This window comes from Notamacropus eugenii, chromosome 1 (genome assembly GCF_028372415.1).
Source record: "Notamacropus eugenii isolate mMacEug1 chromosome 1, mMacEug1.pri_v2, whole genome shotgun sequence".
Taxonomy (NCBI): domain Eukaryota; kingdom Metazoa; phylum Chordata; class Mammalia; order Diprotodontia; family Macropodidae; genus Notamacropus; species Notamacropus eugenii.
This window is the reverse complement of record NC_092872.1, coordinates 475,419,850-475,435,368: the sequence shown is the minus strand read 5'-3', so window position 1 is coordinate 475,435,368 and position 15,519 is coordinate 475,419,850. Positions and strand designations below refer to the sequence as shown.

At 48.4% G+C, this 15,519-nt stretch overlaps 2 protein-coding genes across 4 annotated transcripts; one reads left to right on the top strand and one right to left on the bottom strand.

Moving 5' to 3' along the window:
* The first annotated feature begins 92 nt into the window (after nt 1-92).
* On the top strand, nt 93-9,228 carry ACOT8 (acyl-CoA thioesterase 8). Of its 2 annotated transcripts, XR_011972202.1 has the most exons (7): nt 104-352; nt 1,412-1,548; nt 2,383-2,608; nt 3,800-3,948; nt 4,331-4,525; nt 5,607-5,822; nt 8,816-9,228. XR_011972202.1 is itself a non-coding variant. In XM_072632359.1 (6 exons), exons 1-6 carry the CDS (start codon nt 243-245, stop codon nt 5,723-5,725), a joined length of 936 nt encoding a protein of 311 aa, XP_072488460.1. In that variant the 5' UTR covers nt 93-242; the 3' UTR covers nt 5,726-5,834. The 2 variants fall into 2 exon arrangements, 1 of the variants encoding a protein (XP_072488460.1); XM_072632359.1 differs by lacking the exon at nt 8,816-9,228 and having other exon boundaries at nt 93-352; nt 5,607-5,834.
* Nucleotides 5,830-11,570, bottom strand: SNX21 (sorting nexin family member 21). Of its 2 annotated transcripts, none has more exons than XM_072632358.1 (4): nt 11,389-11,570; nt 10,147-10,444; nt 9,546-9,703; nt 5,830-7,006 (listed from the first exon to the last, which is right to left on the bottom strand). In XM_072632358.1, exons 2-4 carry the CDS (start codon nt 10,436-10,438, stop codon nt 6,332-6,334), a joined length of 1,125 nt encoding a protein of 374 aa, XP_072488459.1. In that variant the 5' UTR covers nt 10,439-10,444; nt 11,389-11,570; the 3' UTR covers nt 5,830-6,331. The 2 variants fall into 2 exon arrangements, with proteins under 2 accessions (XP_072488459.1, XP_072488458.1); XM_072632357.1 differs by having other exon boundaries at nt 11,220-11,445.
* Nucleotides 11,571-15,519: the final 3,949 nt, after the last annotated feature.

Below are 15,519 nucleotides of genomic sequence, written 5' to 3'. Positions count from 1 at the left end.
ATGGACGGGAGAGGCGACCAATGAAAATTTGACTCCCGCCTCCCAGCGGCCCTGCCGGGGAACTTCCGGATTTGGAGGCCCCGCCCCCTTCTCTCCCGGAAACAAGGGGTGATGGGCAGCTCTGTGGGCGGGTGAAGGCTCCTCGCAGCCCCGCCCAGGAGCTGACTTCAGAGCCGCGGCTGTCCGGGCCAGGAGCGGCTGTGCCTGCGCCGTCTCCCCCTTGCGGCGCAGCAGCTAGCGCGATGTCACCCCCGCAGGAATCGGGGAGCTCCGAGGAGCCCTCAGGGGACCTCCGCAGCGTCTTGGTCACCAGCGTGCTCAACCTGGAGCCGCTGGATGAGGATCTGTACAGGTAGTGGCGCCGCGGCGGACCCCCAGGATCGCGACTTGTCTCCTCTGTATCACGACAGGAGCCCCTCCCACTTGCTAGGACCAGGGCGGGCGGCGGGGCGGCATCGCCGGGTCCTTGACCCCGCTAAGCCGCCCTCCTCTCCCCCAAGCAGATCTTCCTCCCGCTTCCATTCTGTTCGCTTTCCTTCTCTCATTCTCTTCCCACTCCTTCGCGATAGGTAGGGAGTCACGATAGTAAGCTGCCCTAAAAAGCCTCTGCTCGGCGCCGGCGCTGGGGGCCCTGGGCCTCGGAGCTCCGGTGGCCCAGCCCTTCCCCGTTCACCCTTACCGCTTGACCTTTCCCTCCAGTGCTGCCGTCATCCGGTCGGCCAGCATCCTTATCAGTCAGTCAGTCAACCACTATTAAGCATGCACTGTGTGCAAGGCCTCGAGACCAAAGGAAATGGACCGAGAGCTCCAGAGAGGCCCGGTTCTCCTCACTCCCGGGGGCCCTTTCCACGAGGCCATGCCAGGCCTGGAGGTGACATACACAGACCGTTTTTGTCTTGTAAAGACCCAGAGGCCTAGGTCCTTAAATGGTGGCCCTAGAGGGCATTCCTTTTGAGAGGTCAGAAGACTGGAGGATCTAGGGTTTAGGCTTGAATTCAGAGTAAATTTCCTTGAAGGCAAAAGGTCCTGTTCCAGCCTTCCCTGCAGTGCTAGACACATAAGTAATCGCTCAATCAACATTTATTGGATTTTTTTGTCTGCCTATTTTCTTCACCTCTCCCTGGGACTGGTTCCCAAACCTGGATGCTCTTTTCCATCTGAGGACAAGGTTCATTGATTGTAGACAATACGGGACTTAGTAACTTTTCTTGGACTTTAATCCTTGTAGTGAAAGGAGAACCAGACTGAGATGATGGGTTCTAGCACAAGCTTCTGACTCTCTGTGTGATCTAAAACAGTTGCTTCCTCTCTCTGGGCTTTAGTTTCCTCTCCTGTAAAATGAGATTAGACTGGATGATCCTTAAAGCAATTGTGTTTATAGGTCTTTCCCTCTATTTTTCTCATTTCACAGGGGGAGGCATTACTGGGTACCCACAACCCAGAGGCTCTTTGGAGGTCAGATTGTGGGACAGGCTTTGGTGGCTGCAGCCAAATCTGTGAGTGAAGATGTCCATGTTCATTCCTTGCACTGCTACTTCGTGAGGGCAGGTAACCTTCCCCTTTCATCCCCTACTTCCTCATATCACCACCATTACAGCATGCATACAGGCATACTTACTTTCATATTGTAGGGAGCTAGTTGGGAGCACTGGGGCCAAAGTTGGCTGTTTCTGAAGGAGCTTTGACTTCTCCTTCCTTTGTATTAACTGCAGAACGAATGATCACTAACTCATTCAGGCATTGAATCACATTCTGCAGAACTGTTACTTAAGATTTCCTCAGGCATTTCATTCGTACATGTGTGACCCTGAGATTGGTAGGCTACCTATTTTTGTGAGGAATTAAAGTATAAAAAAAAAAGAGTGTTGGCCTGGATCAGGGGACTTGGGTTTTAATCTACACACTGCTACTGCCTGGGTGATGTTGGACAAGTCACTTCTCCTTTCTAGGTTTGTGTTCACTCCTCTGCAAAATGGGGGTTGGGGGAGGAGGAGCAGGATCAATCATAACTGGATACCCATGTACCTCCTTATGGTTTGCAAAACACTTCACATACATCATCTAACTTGATCCTCACAACAACCCTTTAAGGTTAGTAATGTAAGCACTATTTTCTGTTTTACAGATGAGGAATCTAAGGGGGGAAAATCACTTTGCCTAGGTCAGATAGCTAGTAAGCATCAGGCCAGCACTAGAACCTAGGTCTCCTGATTCCAAATCTAGTGCTCTTTTCATTATACTGAGAAATGGTTTCCAAGGTCTCTGTTAGGGCTAACATTGTGCGCTGAGGTTCCTGACAGCAAGGACATTCTATGATTCTCCCTGGTCTCTGCTGGAGAGGCTGCACTCAGGCTCACCTAGCTGCCCCCTTGTGCCCTGCAGGGGACCCAAAGGTGCCGGTGTTGTACCAAGTGGAACGGACACGCACAGGAGCCAGTTTCTCTGTACGCTCAGTGAAAGCCATGCAGCATGGCAAGGCCATCTTCATCTGCCAGGCTTCATTCCAGCAGACTCAGCCCAGTCCTATACAGCACCAGTTCTCAATGCCGTCCATCCCCCCACCAGAGGAGCTTCTTAGCTATGAGGAGCTCATTGACAAATACTTACGGTGAGGGGGCATTGTGCTGTGGAAGCGGGAGGGCTGGCCTAGGAGGTAGGAGATTAACCTTATGGTTCATCTCTGGGACCTTAGGCAGTGTCTTCAGTTTCTTATGAAATGGAAATAACCTCTGCCCTACTTTATAGGACAGAGGTAACATTATAAATGTGGAAACTTGTTTTGGAAAGGTATAAAAATGCTATACATGTACTCTTGTTAGTGAATGAGACTTTGAGAAATGGGGCTTCCTTAAGTCTGAGGCTCAGGGAGGTATGGGATAAGCCTCACCTCAGAATCTCTGTTAGAAGGGACTCAGAAGTCATCTAATCCATCCCTTACCTGAACAGCAATTCCCTCTATTGTCTCATCCAGTATGCTTGAAGCCTTCAAGTGACAGGACCTCATGCCCTTTTTTGCCCCTAAGTAAAGTTGAACTGCCTTGAGAGAAGAACAGAAATGAGTCTAAGTGAAGGAGGAAAGGCTGCATTATCAGAGAGTACTCCCTTACCTAGATTATTGTCAAATGCAGTACAAAATACCAGGTGTGTCTGGCTGCTTTAATTCAAGTAGGACAAAGGTAATTCATTGGGTGGGGGCAAGAGAGGCACAAAACTGGTAGAAGTAATTATGAGGTTGTCTGTCGATTTTACACAAGGCCAGGTAGAGAGGAAATTATATAATTAACCACAGAATCTCAGAGTTGAAAGGGCTCTCAGAGGTCACCTTTTTGAATTTATACCTGAAAAGTAAGTTCTATTAACTTCAGGCTTCTCACTTGACTTCCTGGGATGAGTAACTAACTCAGTACTTCCTGTGTTCCAGTCTAGTGTTAGACTGCTCTGGTTGTTAGAATTTTTTTTCCTTTATATCCAAAATGTTTCTCTGAAGCTTTTGCCCATGTTTCCTAGTTATGACTTTTGTGGCCAAGCAGAAGAAATCTCATCCGTCTTGCATGACTTTGATTTTGGATGGATAAGAAAGGATAGGGGGACACTTCAGGACCTCTTTTGAGCCTTGGAGATGAAAGGATGATGCATCTGCTCTGCCACTTACCAGCTGTGTGACTTTGGGCAAATCACATCTCTCTGGGGCTCTGTTTCCTCATCTATAAAATTAAGGAGTTGGCCTGGATGATCTCTAATGTTCCTTCCAACTCTATAGATTGGACATGGAGTGACTCCTCTTTTTCACTCTTTCCAGCAACCCTAAACTACAAAAGAAGTGTGAAATAGGATTGAACCGAACTGCTGCCAAAGAAGTGCCCATTGAAATCAAGCTGGTGGATCTACCCAGGCCGGGCCAACAGAAGGCCAAGCAGATGTTCTGGGTTCGAGCTCGGGGCCACATTGGTAAGAATCTCTGTTTCTTGCCATATTCATGTCCCCCTCCAAAAGGGCAGTAGGTAGGTGAAGCAGCTGAAGTCAGCAATTCAACTGTAGACATTCATGGGGTGATTATAAGATCACAGAATTTAGAGTTGGGAGAAACTCTTGTACAGATGAGGAAAATGAGGCCCAGAAAGGTCAAGAAAGTTGCCAGAGGTCACATAGGTAATAAGTAGAAGAGCCTGTTTCAAACCTAGGTTTTCTGACTTTTCTGACTCATGTACCATGCAATGGTACAGCAATGCCTCAGCACCTGCCTTCACTCTCCTCTCCTACATTCCTCTATGAACCTGAGGTTCAGAAGCTCAGGCTTCCTCAGTCTTACCAGCTAAGGGTACCATTTCAGGGGAAGGAGACATGAAGATGCATTGCTGTGTGGCCGCCTACATATCCGACTATGCCTTTCTGGGCACTGCCTTGCTTCCCCACTATCACCACCACCAGGTCCGATTCATGGTCTCCCTTGACCACTCCATGTGGTTCCATGCCCCGTTCCGAGCTGACCACTGGATGCTGTATGAATGTGAAAGCCCCTGGGCTGGTGAGTTCAGAGGATGGGGGAAGGAACTGGGGAGGATGGGGGGGACAGGAAATGAGGGAAAGGAAGGAAACAACAACCACAGACCATTAAAGACCATTAAGACTGTTTGGAAAGATGAATGCTGAGTGGGGTGGCTGTGAACAAGTTGAGGAAAAGCACTTTTAGAATTCCAGCAGTATCACCACACTTTATCTAACACTATCCATTGTGTCATTTGATAATATTGTATGTGATCCCCACAGCCACTCTGAAGGGAAGTGGCACTGATACCTCCAGAGGAAAAAGCTAGGAAGTCACAGGATCCAGAGCTGGAAACAGTCTTTGAGATTCATCTAGTTCTCACCCCTTCTCATTTTAAACTTCAAGAAACCAAAGATCATAGAGAAGTGACTTACTTGTCCAAGATCATGCCAGTAGTTGATAATAGCAGAACTACTAATCTGGGCCGTCTGACTTTCAAGTCCAGGGCTTTTCCTTTGCATCAAATTTGGGTCTCATAAAACTGCTTGCACAAGAGGGGTGATGTGGGCTGGAAATAGTTTTAGCTCCCAAGACACTGAGAGACATTGCTGGATTTCAGGTGTGTAGTGGATTATTGAGAAAGCTGGCAATGTCATGTGGTGGAAAGAGTCCTGAACTGGAAGAACTGGGCTATTTATGAGACCTTGAGCCAATATCAGCTGTTGAGGCAGCATGGTATAGAGAGGAAATAACACTGGATTTGGAGCCAGGAGAAGCCTGAGTTCAAAACCTGCTTCTCATATAACCCTTCAAAAGTCATGTGATCTAGGACAGACAAGTCACTGAAAACATGGACAATACTTGTACATAGATAGGCCTTTATATCATACAGGACTGTTGTAAGGATCAAAAAAGATTCTATATGAATGTCAGCTATTCTTACTGTTAAGGAACAGGCTGTTTGTTGCCATCTCTAGCCTCAGAAATGACAGGATAATGTACTCTTCCACCAGTCTTTTCCTAAATGGTCTCTTGGTGTGATTGATGTGAAGAATAGTGAGGTTTAGGAAGGGTCTGAGTACAGGCCAGTTGCTCATTCTCCTTGCCTACCCACACACAGGTGGCTCTCGAGGGCTGGTTCATGGGCGTCTATGGCGACGAGATGGGGTCCTGGCCGTAACATGTGCCCAGGAGGGCGTGATCCGAGTGAAGCAGCCAAAGCTGGAGAATAAGCTGTAGGAAGAAGTTACCCTAGCGTCTTTGTATCCATTCCTTATTCTGCTCTACCAAGAACTATGGGCGAGGGCTCTTTGCACTTTGCACGTAATAAAAACAGGTACCACTTGTAGCATTCAGCCTTTTTATTCCCCTGAGCTAGAGCAGTTGCTCCACTACTCTTGGCCTTTTGAGGAGACTGTTCCTCAAAGTCAGATGGGAAAGGAGAATGGGTGGAGCAGGAGGAGTCCATTGCTGCTCCTTGGTAGAGAAACATGCCAGACTTCCTCCATTCCCATCACTGCCACCTGCAGGTAAGTCTGATCACAGATACACAGGGCTAGTCAGGGGCACAGCAAAGTGGTGACAGGGACTGAAAAGAAATGAGGGCCTCAAGGCAAAAAACCTATGTTCACCTTTGAGACCTGCTGCTTACGACCCTGTGTAACATTGGGCAGGTTAGATGAGAAGGAAACTGATCCAGAGAGGTTAGACTAGGAAATCTCTAAGGTCTCTTCTGAATCCTATGATCTTTCTAGTTCCTACCACCCTCTATTGAATACCTACCTGTCAGTCCCTGTCCCCAAAGTTTTTCACCCACCATCACTGTCGGGATGGAAAGAAGCCTTTTTAGTCCAGAGCCTCCCTGATGAGCAGTTCCTTGAGGCTAGGGGGTGGAGTGGAGGTGAGGCCAGCTTCTTGCAGGGCCTGGAGCTGGGCCTCTGACTGGCGCTTGTCAATGCCAAGCCGCCAAGACAAGCGAACATGAGCCTCAAGAAAAGGTCCCAGCAGGGGATGGGAATCACTAGCCCCCAGCAGCTGCAATGCCTGCTCACAACTCAGTCGAGCCTCACTGGGTTGCTCCAGCTCTTGGTGGCACACAGCCAGGCCTACCAGAGTCAACAGCGTCCGATGGGCACCTACTGGAGTGCCCAGTTGGGTCTGCAAGCGCCAGGCATTAGTCCAGAGCCGTAGGGCCTCCCGGTAGAGGCCAGTGCAGGTCAGCCTCTGTGCCTGTCGAAGCTCAGGTAGAATGAAGAAGTCCTGAAGGTCAGGTGCCTGACGAAGCTCGGGCACAGCCTGTAGGTGCCCCAGGAATTGTTCAAAGGCCCGACTACGGCGAGCAATAGTCTCAGCAGTAAAATTCCTTCGTAGACGTTTTCGGGGAAAGGAAACTGCAGCCATAGGACCACGGAACTGCTGCCGAAGTTGCCGATGTAGTCGTTCAAAGTCGGAGTAGCGCCGGGAAATCTGAGCTGGCGCATGTTCCTGAGGCCCAGGGCCTATCAGGGCGATGGTGTAGAGCTGTAGAGGCAAAGGGGGAACCAAAGAGCCATTTGGTTTGGGAATTATCTCCTTTACCCAACCAGATTCCCTTTGCCCACCTCCCTCACTTGCAGCTTCATCACATCATCCCCTTTCCCACCCCATAGAGTAACAGGACCTGGAAAGAGGGAAACCTTGGGCCCAGTACCAAGGGGACCTGGAGACCCACCTTACCTGAGGCTCCTCTGAATTGCCCAGGGTCACAGTGCAGCACAGAGAGAAAGAGACAGAGATGAGATTCATAGCTGGCAGCTCAGGACCCTCACCCCTTAGCAAGCCTGATTTCTTAACACCGTTGAACTAGAACACTAGGTCTTTGGAACTAGAAAATGCCATTTAATCCAAGAGTTCTTAACCCTAGAGTCCAGACCTCCAAAGAGGCAGTGATTTTTTTTTTATATTGTGATAGTTGTAATTTTATGTATTTCATGGATTTAAAAACATTCTAAGACCTCCCCATCCTGCCAAAGGGAGAGCTGGGGAGCAGGGTTAGGGGGGTTCTGTTGCACCAAAGCATTAGAATCCCTGGTCTTGCCAGGCTCTTCATGGATGGGGAAGCTGGAACCCAGGGAGAGGAAGTAATTCACCAGGTCACACTGCTAAGAAGTGTCAAAACTCGGGGACTCCAGCTCTACTCTTTTGACCCTCAAGCCACTACATTCCAATCGTCTGTTCTTTTTATCTTTAAGAGTTTACTTGGAAAGGTAAAGAGCCAACTCAGGTTCTCCTATGCCATAGAATTGTCTTCCACCCATGTAAGCTGCCCAGTCAACCAGGTAGCTTGTAGTAATGTAGAGCTCTGGGCCTGGAGTCATAAATACCTGAGTTCAAATCCAGCTACTAGTTGGATGATTCTGGAAAAGTCACTGCCTTGGTTTCCTCAACTGAAAAGTGGGGATAATAATAGTATCTATCTCCCAGGGAAGTTGAGAGGATTAAATGAGTTAATATTTGTAAAGACTTAGCATAGTGCCTGGCACAAAGCAGGTGCTTAAATGTTTATTACAGTCTTCCCCTTTCTCAGCCTGGTAATAAGAGCAGTCAATGGTAGACATGAAGTAGCATGATCCCGGATCATAGTCAAATAGCTCCCAGATGTAAGACCCATTTTTATGCCTTATGCCTTATAAATCACTTTCACATATAGTGTACAATGGCTCAAATCTAGGGTTTGGTATTTACTAGGTGGATGATCATAGGCAAGGCTCATGATATAAAGCAGGCATGGGGAACCTGCTGCCTCAAGGCCACATGTGGCCCTCTAGGTCCTCAAGTGCAGACTGAATCAAAGGGCCACACTTGAGGACCAAGAGGGCCACAAGTGGCCTTGAGGCAGCAGGCTCCCCAACTGACATAAAGCAAGATTCCCTAATAGAGTTGTCCAAAAATGAGAATAGGATGCTTCAGGAGATAACTAAAATGTCTGTCTCTTGGAGGTCAGTTTAGCATGGGACATTAGAGATCAAGTGAATAATCACTTTGGGGGGATATTATAGAGGTCTCCTATCCAAGTAGTTTGTATTTAGATGGCCTCTGAAGGGTCCTTCAGCCCTGAGTCTTTCATTCTAGTGAGGCAGTTAGGTGACATAGTGGATAGAGCAGGGGACTTGAGTCCTGAGAACCTGAGTTCAATTCTGCCTAAAACATTCTCATGAGGATAGTACCTATCTCACAAGGTTGTTTAGAGTCAAATGAGTTCCTCAGCTCTCCCTTGATTCCTTTGTATCCCTATTCTCCCAGATGCATTTCGTACTGATCTGACCTCAGGTTCCTGCTTCCTATCTACAGGGTGCTGCTGGAAGGTCTCCAGGTGGGAGTTCTCCAGTTTACCAACAACAGAATGGAAGGGAGGTAACCTACAGATGTGGGAGGAGGTCCCCATGGCCTCATTCCTGCCAGAGGGTGGGTGTGTGGGTGTGTGCGTGTGTGCGTGTGCATGTGCGTGTGCGTGTGTGTGTCTTACAGATAGGCAAGTTTCAGGACCAGTTATAAGCCAAGTTATAGGATTAGCTTCCTTCAGTTTCCAAGTTCCATGTCAAGTTTCACTGTCACTCATATCTCCTCTATTTCAGCCCCTCCTCCTTCCTACAGAGCAGCTAGCTTCTAGTGACTCCTCAAGGGACAGACTAGTCCTTCCACCAGCTGCTGCTCTCATCCTTCTTTCTTAGTTACTTCAATTAAATTAAAAAGCATTTGTTAAACTGTTGACTGTTCTTGATACATACTGTTTCTCTTCACCATCACAATCTGAATCCTTTCCCTTCCTCCCTTCCTCCCATTCAGGCTACTTTTTCCAAGCACAAGCAAGCTTTCTTTGCATGGGTGTGGGAAGGTTCTGGCCTTCTAGGCTTCGGAATATCATATCTCAATTGGAGGGGGTGAGGGTGGGGAGGGGAGGAAGACTAGTCTTGATCTTCCAGATTTCTTTGGGTACAGCCAGCCACCTGGATCTCCAGAGCTTTGAGGACCCAGACTGGAAAAAGCAGGACCCAGCCAGTGGAGGTCGGGCCTCACTCACCACGTACTTGGAGGGGGGCTCATTGATGACATTGGCACTGGTCACTTCAAAGAGCAGCCGCTGGGGTACCAGGTTACTTTTTGACTTTTTCCAGAAGTCCTGTAGTTGTCGTGTCAAGAGATTACTGCCTCGGGGACCATCTGCTGGGGGACTCCGATCTGTTTAGGGATAGGGCCCAGTCAGAGCTTTGATCTGGCTAGCTAGGCATTCTTAGTCAAATCACTTGCCCCTTCTGAGCCTGTTTCCTTCTTTGTAAAATGAGGTAGATAGCCTGAATGATGGCTAAGGGCCCTTCCTGCAACCAACTTATTAGGTTGGGTCCCGGGGTCCTGGAGGCAGAGTTCTGAAAACGGAAAGATAGAGATTACCCAATCTTTAAGATCTCTTCCTAAAACTTGTGGTGTGAAAAGGGATGTATTGTGGGTGGGCCCAAGATGGGAGTAGACCAAAGGCAGAACTGGCCCTTTAAGAATGATGTAAAACTATTATTCTAAAGCTTGATAATTTAGCCATATGATTTTAAATGCCCACCAAGTGAGGGGACAAAAGTCAAGTTCAAGGGGCTAAAGCCTGCCCTCCCCCCTCATTTCCCGGGGCTTGCCTCCATCCTCCCCAGCTCCATCCTCTCCAGGACTCTTAAGGCTTCGGCCCAGGGCAGCCCCTGATCCCAGGAGATCTGCGTTTTCCTCCTCTTCCTCCTCGTCCTCATCATCTTCAGTGCTGGTGAAACTCAACGTGCCACTGAGACGTGTGGACAAGCCCTCGGTATCATCCTCCTCGAGCTCTGAGCTTTCCGGGAATTCCTCGGCCTCCGCGCCTGGGGCCGGCTCTCCGGAGCCCTCTCCGGTTAGGGCCAGGGCGTGCCGCAGGCGATGCAGAAGGCGGGAGGCCATGGTGCCCTGGGAGAAAGCAATCGGGACGCACGGTTGGGGCGGGGGGGGGGGGGGGGGGGGACGGGAGAGGGGACAAGCGACCCGGGAAGGAGGCCTTAGCCCGAAGGTTGAGAATTGGAGAGGGCTCGAGATTCTCCCGGAAAAGGAGTGAAGGGCAATCGATGAAGAAGGCGGAGAGGGAAGCACTAGCAGAGGGAAGGGAGTCGGGGTCTGTTCGAATCGGGGAGGGGGAGTAAGGAGTGTTTCAAAGGAGAGGCGGAGAGAGTGACTGTAGCTGAGGGCGGGGGTTGGGTGGGGAGGAGTGGTCCGAGGGCCCAGACTGGCTCAGTAGGAAAAATAGGGGGAGACCTCAGCCTGGCCAGAAGGGATCTCTACTTTGGGGATGGTGTCCCCCACCCTGGAGGCAGAGGCTGTGAGAGGGTTGGCAGAGCGGGAGCGGCCAGCGGGAAGGGAAGACGGCTGGTCTGTTCTGTTTGGAAGCTGGAGATACCCCAGACCAGAGAGAAGGGGATGGGGAGAAGGGACGGAGTCCAGAGTCCGGGCCCAGCTCATTTGAGTGGGAGTGGGAGTCAAAACGCAGTCTAACGAGAAGTGAGGGTGAGGGGCTCCCCATAACTGGAAGAAAACGCTTGCAGAGTGGGGGAGAGGAGAGCAGGTTCTCCGAACCCAGTGAGGCAGAGAAAGGTCTAGGGGCAGCAGAGGCTGGCACCCGCCCTGCCCCTCCCCGGGAGCCCGGTGTTATGATGGGTTCCAGACGGCCGCCCCTGGGACGACCCCTCACCCCGAGAGTCTGGGAACCCGGCTTGCGGGCTGCAGTGCTCTCAACCCGACCGTCTGTCCGGCCCGTTGGGGGTGGGTTGGAGGTCAGGGGTCCGAAGGCAGGAGGCCTCCTTCCCCGCCCTCCTAGCCCGGTGGCCCGGTCCGGCCCGGCCTAGCCCACAGCTGCTCACCGAAGCCCGAGAGATGGGATGGCCTCCCCACTCGGCTCCGCGGCTCCCTCTGGTCTCTTCCTGCCGCGGCCCCGCCCCCGACTCCGCCTGCTCCGGGCTCGCTGGCCTTGGGAGCCCGGGAGGGAAAACCACCGGCCCGGTCAATCGCTGGGCTCCGTGGCCGGGACCTGTTCCGTGTAAGCCACAGGAAAACGGTTATAATGAGGAACCAGCAAATCTGGGATATCGCGGGGCAAACCCTGGAATACCGACCCCTTGGTGGGAAAACTCAAGTCCAGAATCTCGAACCCTTGGAATTGGCATCCATCTACTTAGACTGAATATGGGAGCGCTCGCCCCGGAGTCCTCTCCAGAAGCAACAACAAAGTGGCACACACCTCCCTCCCTCTCTCCCAGGACCGATCAATCATTAAGTATTAAGCACCGACTTTTTGCTAGGCACTGGTGATCCAAAGACAAAATGAATCGGTCCCTGGCCTCACGGAGCTTTCCTTTTTCAGGGAAGGCATGAACATTGGTGTTGGAACAAAATAAATACCAAGTGTGGACAAAAAAGAATTGAAGCAAGAAAAGTCTCTCATTTCTACCTGGGTTTTGAAGGAAACTAGGGATTCTGTGAGGAAGAGATGAGAAACGTATCCCAGGCATGGACTACAACCTGTGTGAAAAGGCACTCAGAGGGGGAGAGATGGGGAGAAAATCTGGAACTCAAAATCTTGTGGAAGTGAATGTTGAAAACTAAAAATAAATAAAGAATAATTTTTTTTAAAGGCACTCAGAAAGGAGATGAGATGTCTTACATGAACAAGGGGAAAAGCCAGTTTCACTGGAAGCAGCTTGAAGGGGTCTCCAGGGTTTTCTGAAGTCCTTTCTAACAAAGTAAAAATCCAATTATCTCTCATCTGGATGTTGGGTAATGAGTTGGGTTTTTTTGTTTGTTTGTTTGTTTGTTTTGCTTTTTCAAAGCACTTTCTTGGCTATTATTTCAATACCTGTGAGCAAGACTAATTCCCACAAGGGTGAAAACTTCAGAGGGTATGGTATGTGTCTGCAAGCTTTAAAAGGCAGAAGTCTTAGGTTCCAGCCCTGCTCTGCCACTAGCTTTTTGACCTTGATCAAGTCATTGTCTAAGTGGATGACCTTTATTTTCTTTAATTATAAAATTGAGGGATTGTATTGGGTGGCTTCTTAGGTCCTTTTCTTCCAGCTGTGGTGCTGTTTTCTAAGCCCCTTTTCAGCTCTGACCTTCTACAAGCCCCTGGGAAATAAATGAAAAGGCATTTTGTTAAGAATTTAATATATGCTTAGCATTTTGCTAAGCACAAATACAAAACACAAAAGCAAAGACAGTCCTAGTCCTGGAAGAGCTTTCATTCTAATGGAGAGATAGCAAACTGGGAGAAGTGGTGATCAGGGAGGGTCAGTTTGAGCCGAAGTGGGCTCTAGGAGAATTAAATGATCCACTCCTTCCAGGAACAAAGAGTTGAGTCCAGAATTGGGGAGGGGGGAAGGAATGAAGCTGGCAAGACAGTTAAGCTGACTGTAAGTGGGGAGTGAAACCTACCTACACTAGTAGATCAGGTGATGCTTTACCAACTTTGACAGCTGAGGCCTCTATGCAGAAGTTCTAGAGAAGAATGGGTTAAAAAAAGCAAAAACCGTGATTTGTGAAGTAACTTGCCTGAAGAATGCTTCTAGTCCTTGACTGCTAGAACACCAGCTTCCCTTCTGACCTTCTCTCTGACAGGCTCAGTGTAGGGAGGGTCCTAGTTGATCCGGGGAAAGATGTTAGAACCCCCATCAGAAAGGGGGCTTCCACTTTAGCTCTAGTTTCACCCCCATTTTATAGAACATCCACAGCTAGGAGAGCTTGGGAGAAATCTCTGGGGACCTGTAACCTCAGTAGCCCTATTTTTCTCTGGGCACCTTTAATCTAGAGGAATTGGTATTTGATAGGGAGTAAAGACAAGTCTTTGACCCTCGTGCTCCCCTCCCCCCCAACTCTCAGAAGCACATTTGCACAATTTGGATAAGAATACCCTGGAAACCAGTTATGTCAAGTCAGTGAATTGTGGTCTAGTGGAAAAAAAAACACTGGGCTGAGAGCCAGGAGATCTTTGCTTAAGACTCAGCTTAGTCCCTAATTCATTCTGTGACCTTGGGTATGTGGCTTTATCTCTGGATCTGGTTCTCTGCCTGTCATATGGGGACAAAAACACAAAGGTTACAATCTTAGCATCAAAGAGTTGGGAGAGAACTGAGCAATCAGATCATTCAGCCCATTCATTTTCCACAGGCCCAAACTGAAGTCCAGAAAGGAGATGTGACTTGCCACTGGCTGCTTCCCTATTGCCTACAAACATGTCCATTTCTTCCCCTTCCCCCAAAAAACTGCACTTGATCCTTGTATCCCCAATAACTATTGTCCCACATTTTTCCTGGGTTTTTTTGTTTGTTTTTTTTATGGCTAACGCCCTTGAAAAAGTCATCTGCAGTAGATGTCTCCACTTTCTTTCATTCTCTTCAATATGGCTTCCAACCTCATCACTCTACCCAAACTGCTCTCTCCAAAGTTGCCAAGTCTCTTAATTGCTAAATGCAATGGCCTTCCCCCAGTCCTTATCCTTGACACTGCAGCTTTTGCCCCTTTTCTCCTTAATCATCTCTTCTTTTTTCTAGGTTTTCAAAACAGTGCTCTCAAATAGTTCTCCTGCCTGTCTGACCTTTCCTTGTCAGTCCTCTTTGCTGGATTTTCACCCAGGTCTTGGCATGCTAACTGTGGATGTCCCATGGTCCTCTCTACTGGGCCAGAGAAAGGCCAAAGTCTCCCATTGCATCCAGGACCATCTCCAGTTGTCCTGATCTATATCTTTCCATTGGACCCAGATGGCTCTGGCAGTGAAAGTGAGGCTGTTAATTTTGCACAAATCCTTCCTCACTTATATCCAGTTCACTTGCAAGTGAATCACCTTTCTGATGGCCTTGATCCTCTTTGAGAAGGAATGACAAACAACAGAAATTAAAAGGTTTTTTTTTTTAAATCATACTAGTCAGGGGACAAGAACAACATAATAAGATAATGAAGATATATAACTTTATGTATTAAGTCCACTTACAGTAGAGACATGGAAGACAGTATTATGAGAGGTTCAGAGGGAAAAGTCTTTACTAATTGGGAGGAGAAGAAAAGACTTCATGAAAGAAGTGGCATTTGACTTGGGCTTTTAAAGCAAGGGTAGGAATTCAATGTCAAAGAGGGTATTTACCCTGGCTTGATCGTGGGGCATCAAAGGCTCAAGGGGAAAATGTGCATTTGGAGGAAAGGAATAGGGGTGGGGGTAGGAAGCTGGACTGTGTGTATGAAAAGGGAGTGTGAGATAAGGTTTGTAAAATAGGCTTTTGTTTACATATTTTTGAGGGTCATAAGAGAGAAGGTAAAGGAATATGCTTATTTTACAGATAAGGAAACTGAAGTTCAGAGAAGTCAAGATTTATCCATGGTCATAAAGTGAGTGATCCAAACCTACCTAGTTCTTACAGATGTTACTGTTGCTCTTGAAGATATCACCATAGGAACATAGATTTAGGGCAGGAAGGGATCTTAGAGGCCAATGAGTCCAAATCTCTCATTTTACAGATGAGGAAACTAGTGCCCAGAGAAACTTCCTCTAGGATCCTACAGCCAGCAAATATCTGAGTCTGGATTTGAACTCACATCTTCCTGGCTCTTAGTGCAGTAATCTACGCTGGATTTTTGTGACTCCTCTTTCTCCTTGGTTGGTTCACCTCCTATATGTCTCCTTTTCTGAGTCATCATTGTTATCACACCTCTGTTCAAAGTAGATTTTGGGGAGAACATAGCTGACTTCATTTTGTCTGGTATTAGCTGTTATATACTGCTCCCCCCCCCCCCCCTTTTGCATGATGCCTCTTTGACAAGTATGGAATGTCTCCTTCCTTATCTCTCTTCATTCATTCTCTTTAATAATTTTTTAAAAATTTTCTCAAGGCAGTCAGATTTGAGTGACTTACCCAGAATCAGTGTCTGAGGCTGGATTTGAATATGGGGCCCTATGGGTGAAATCAATTTAGTTTTCTTGACAAAAATACTGGACTGATTTGCCTTTTCTT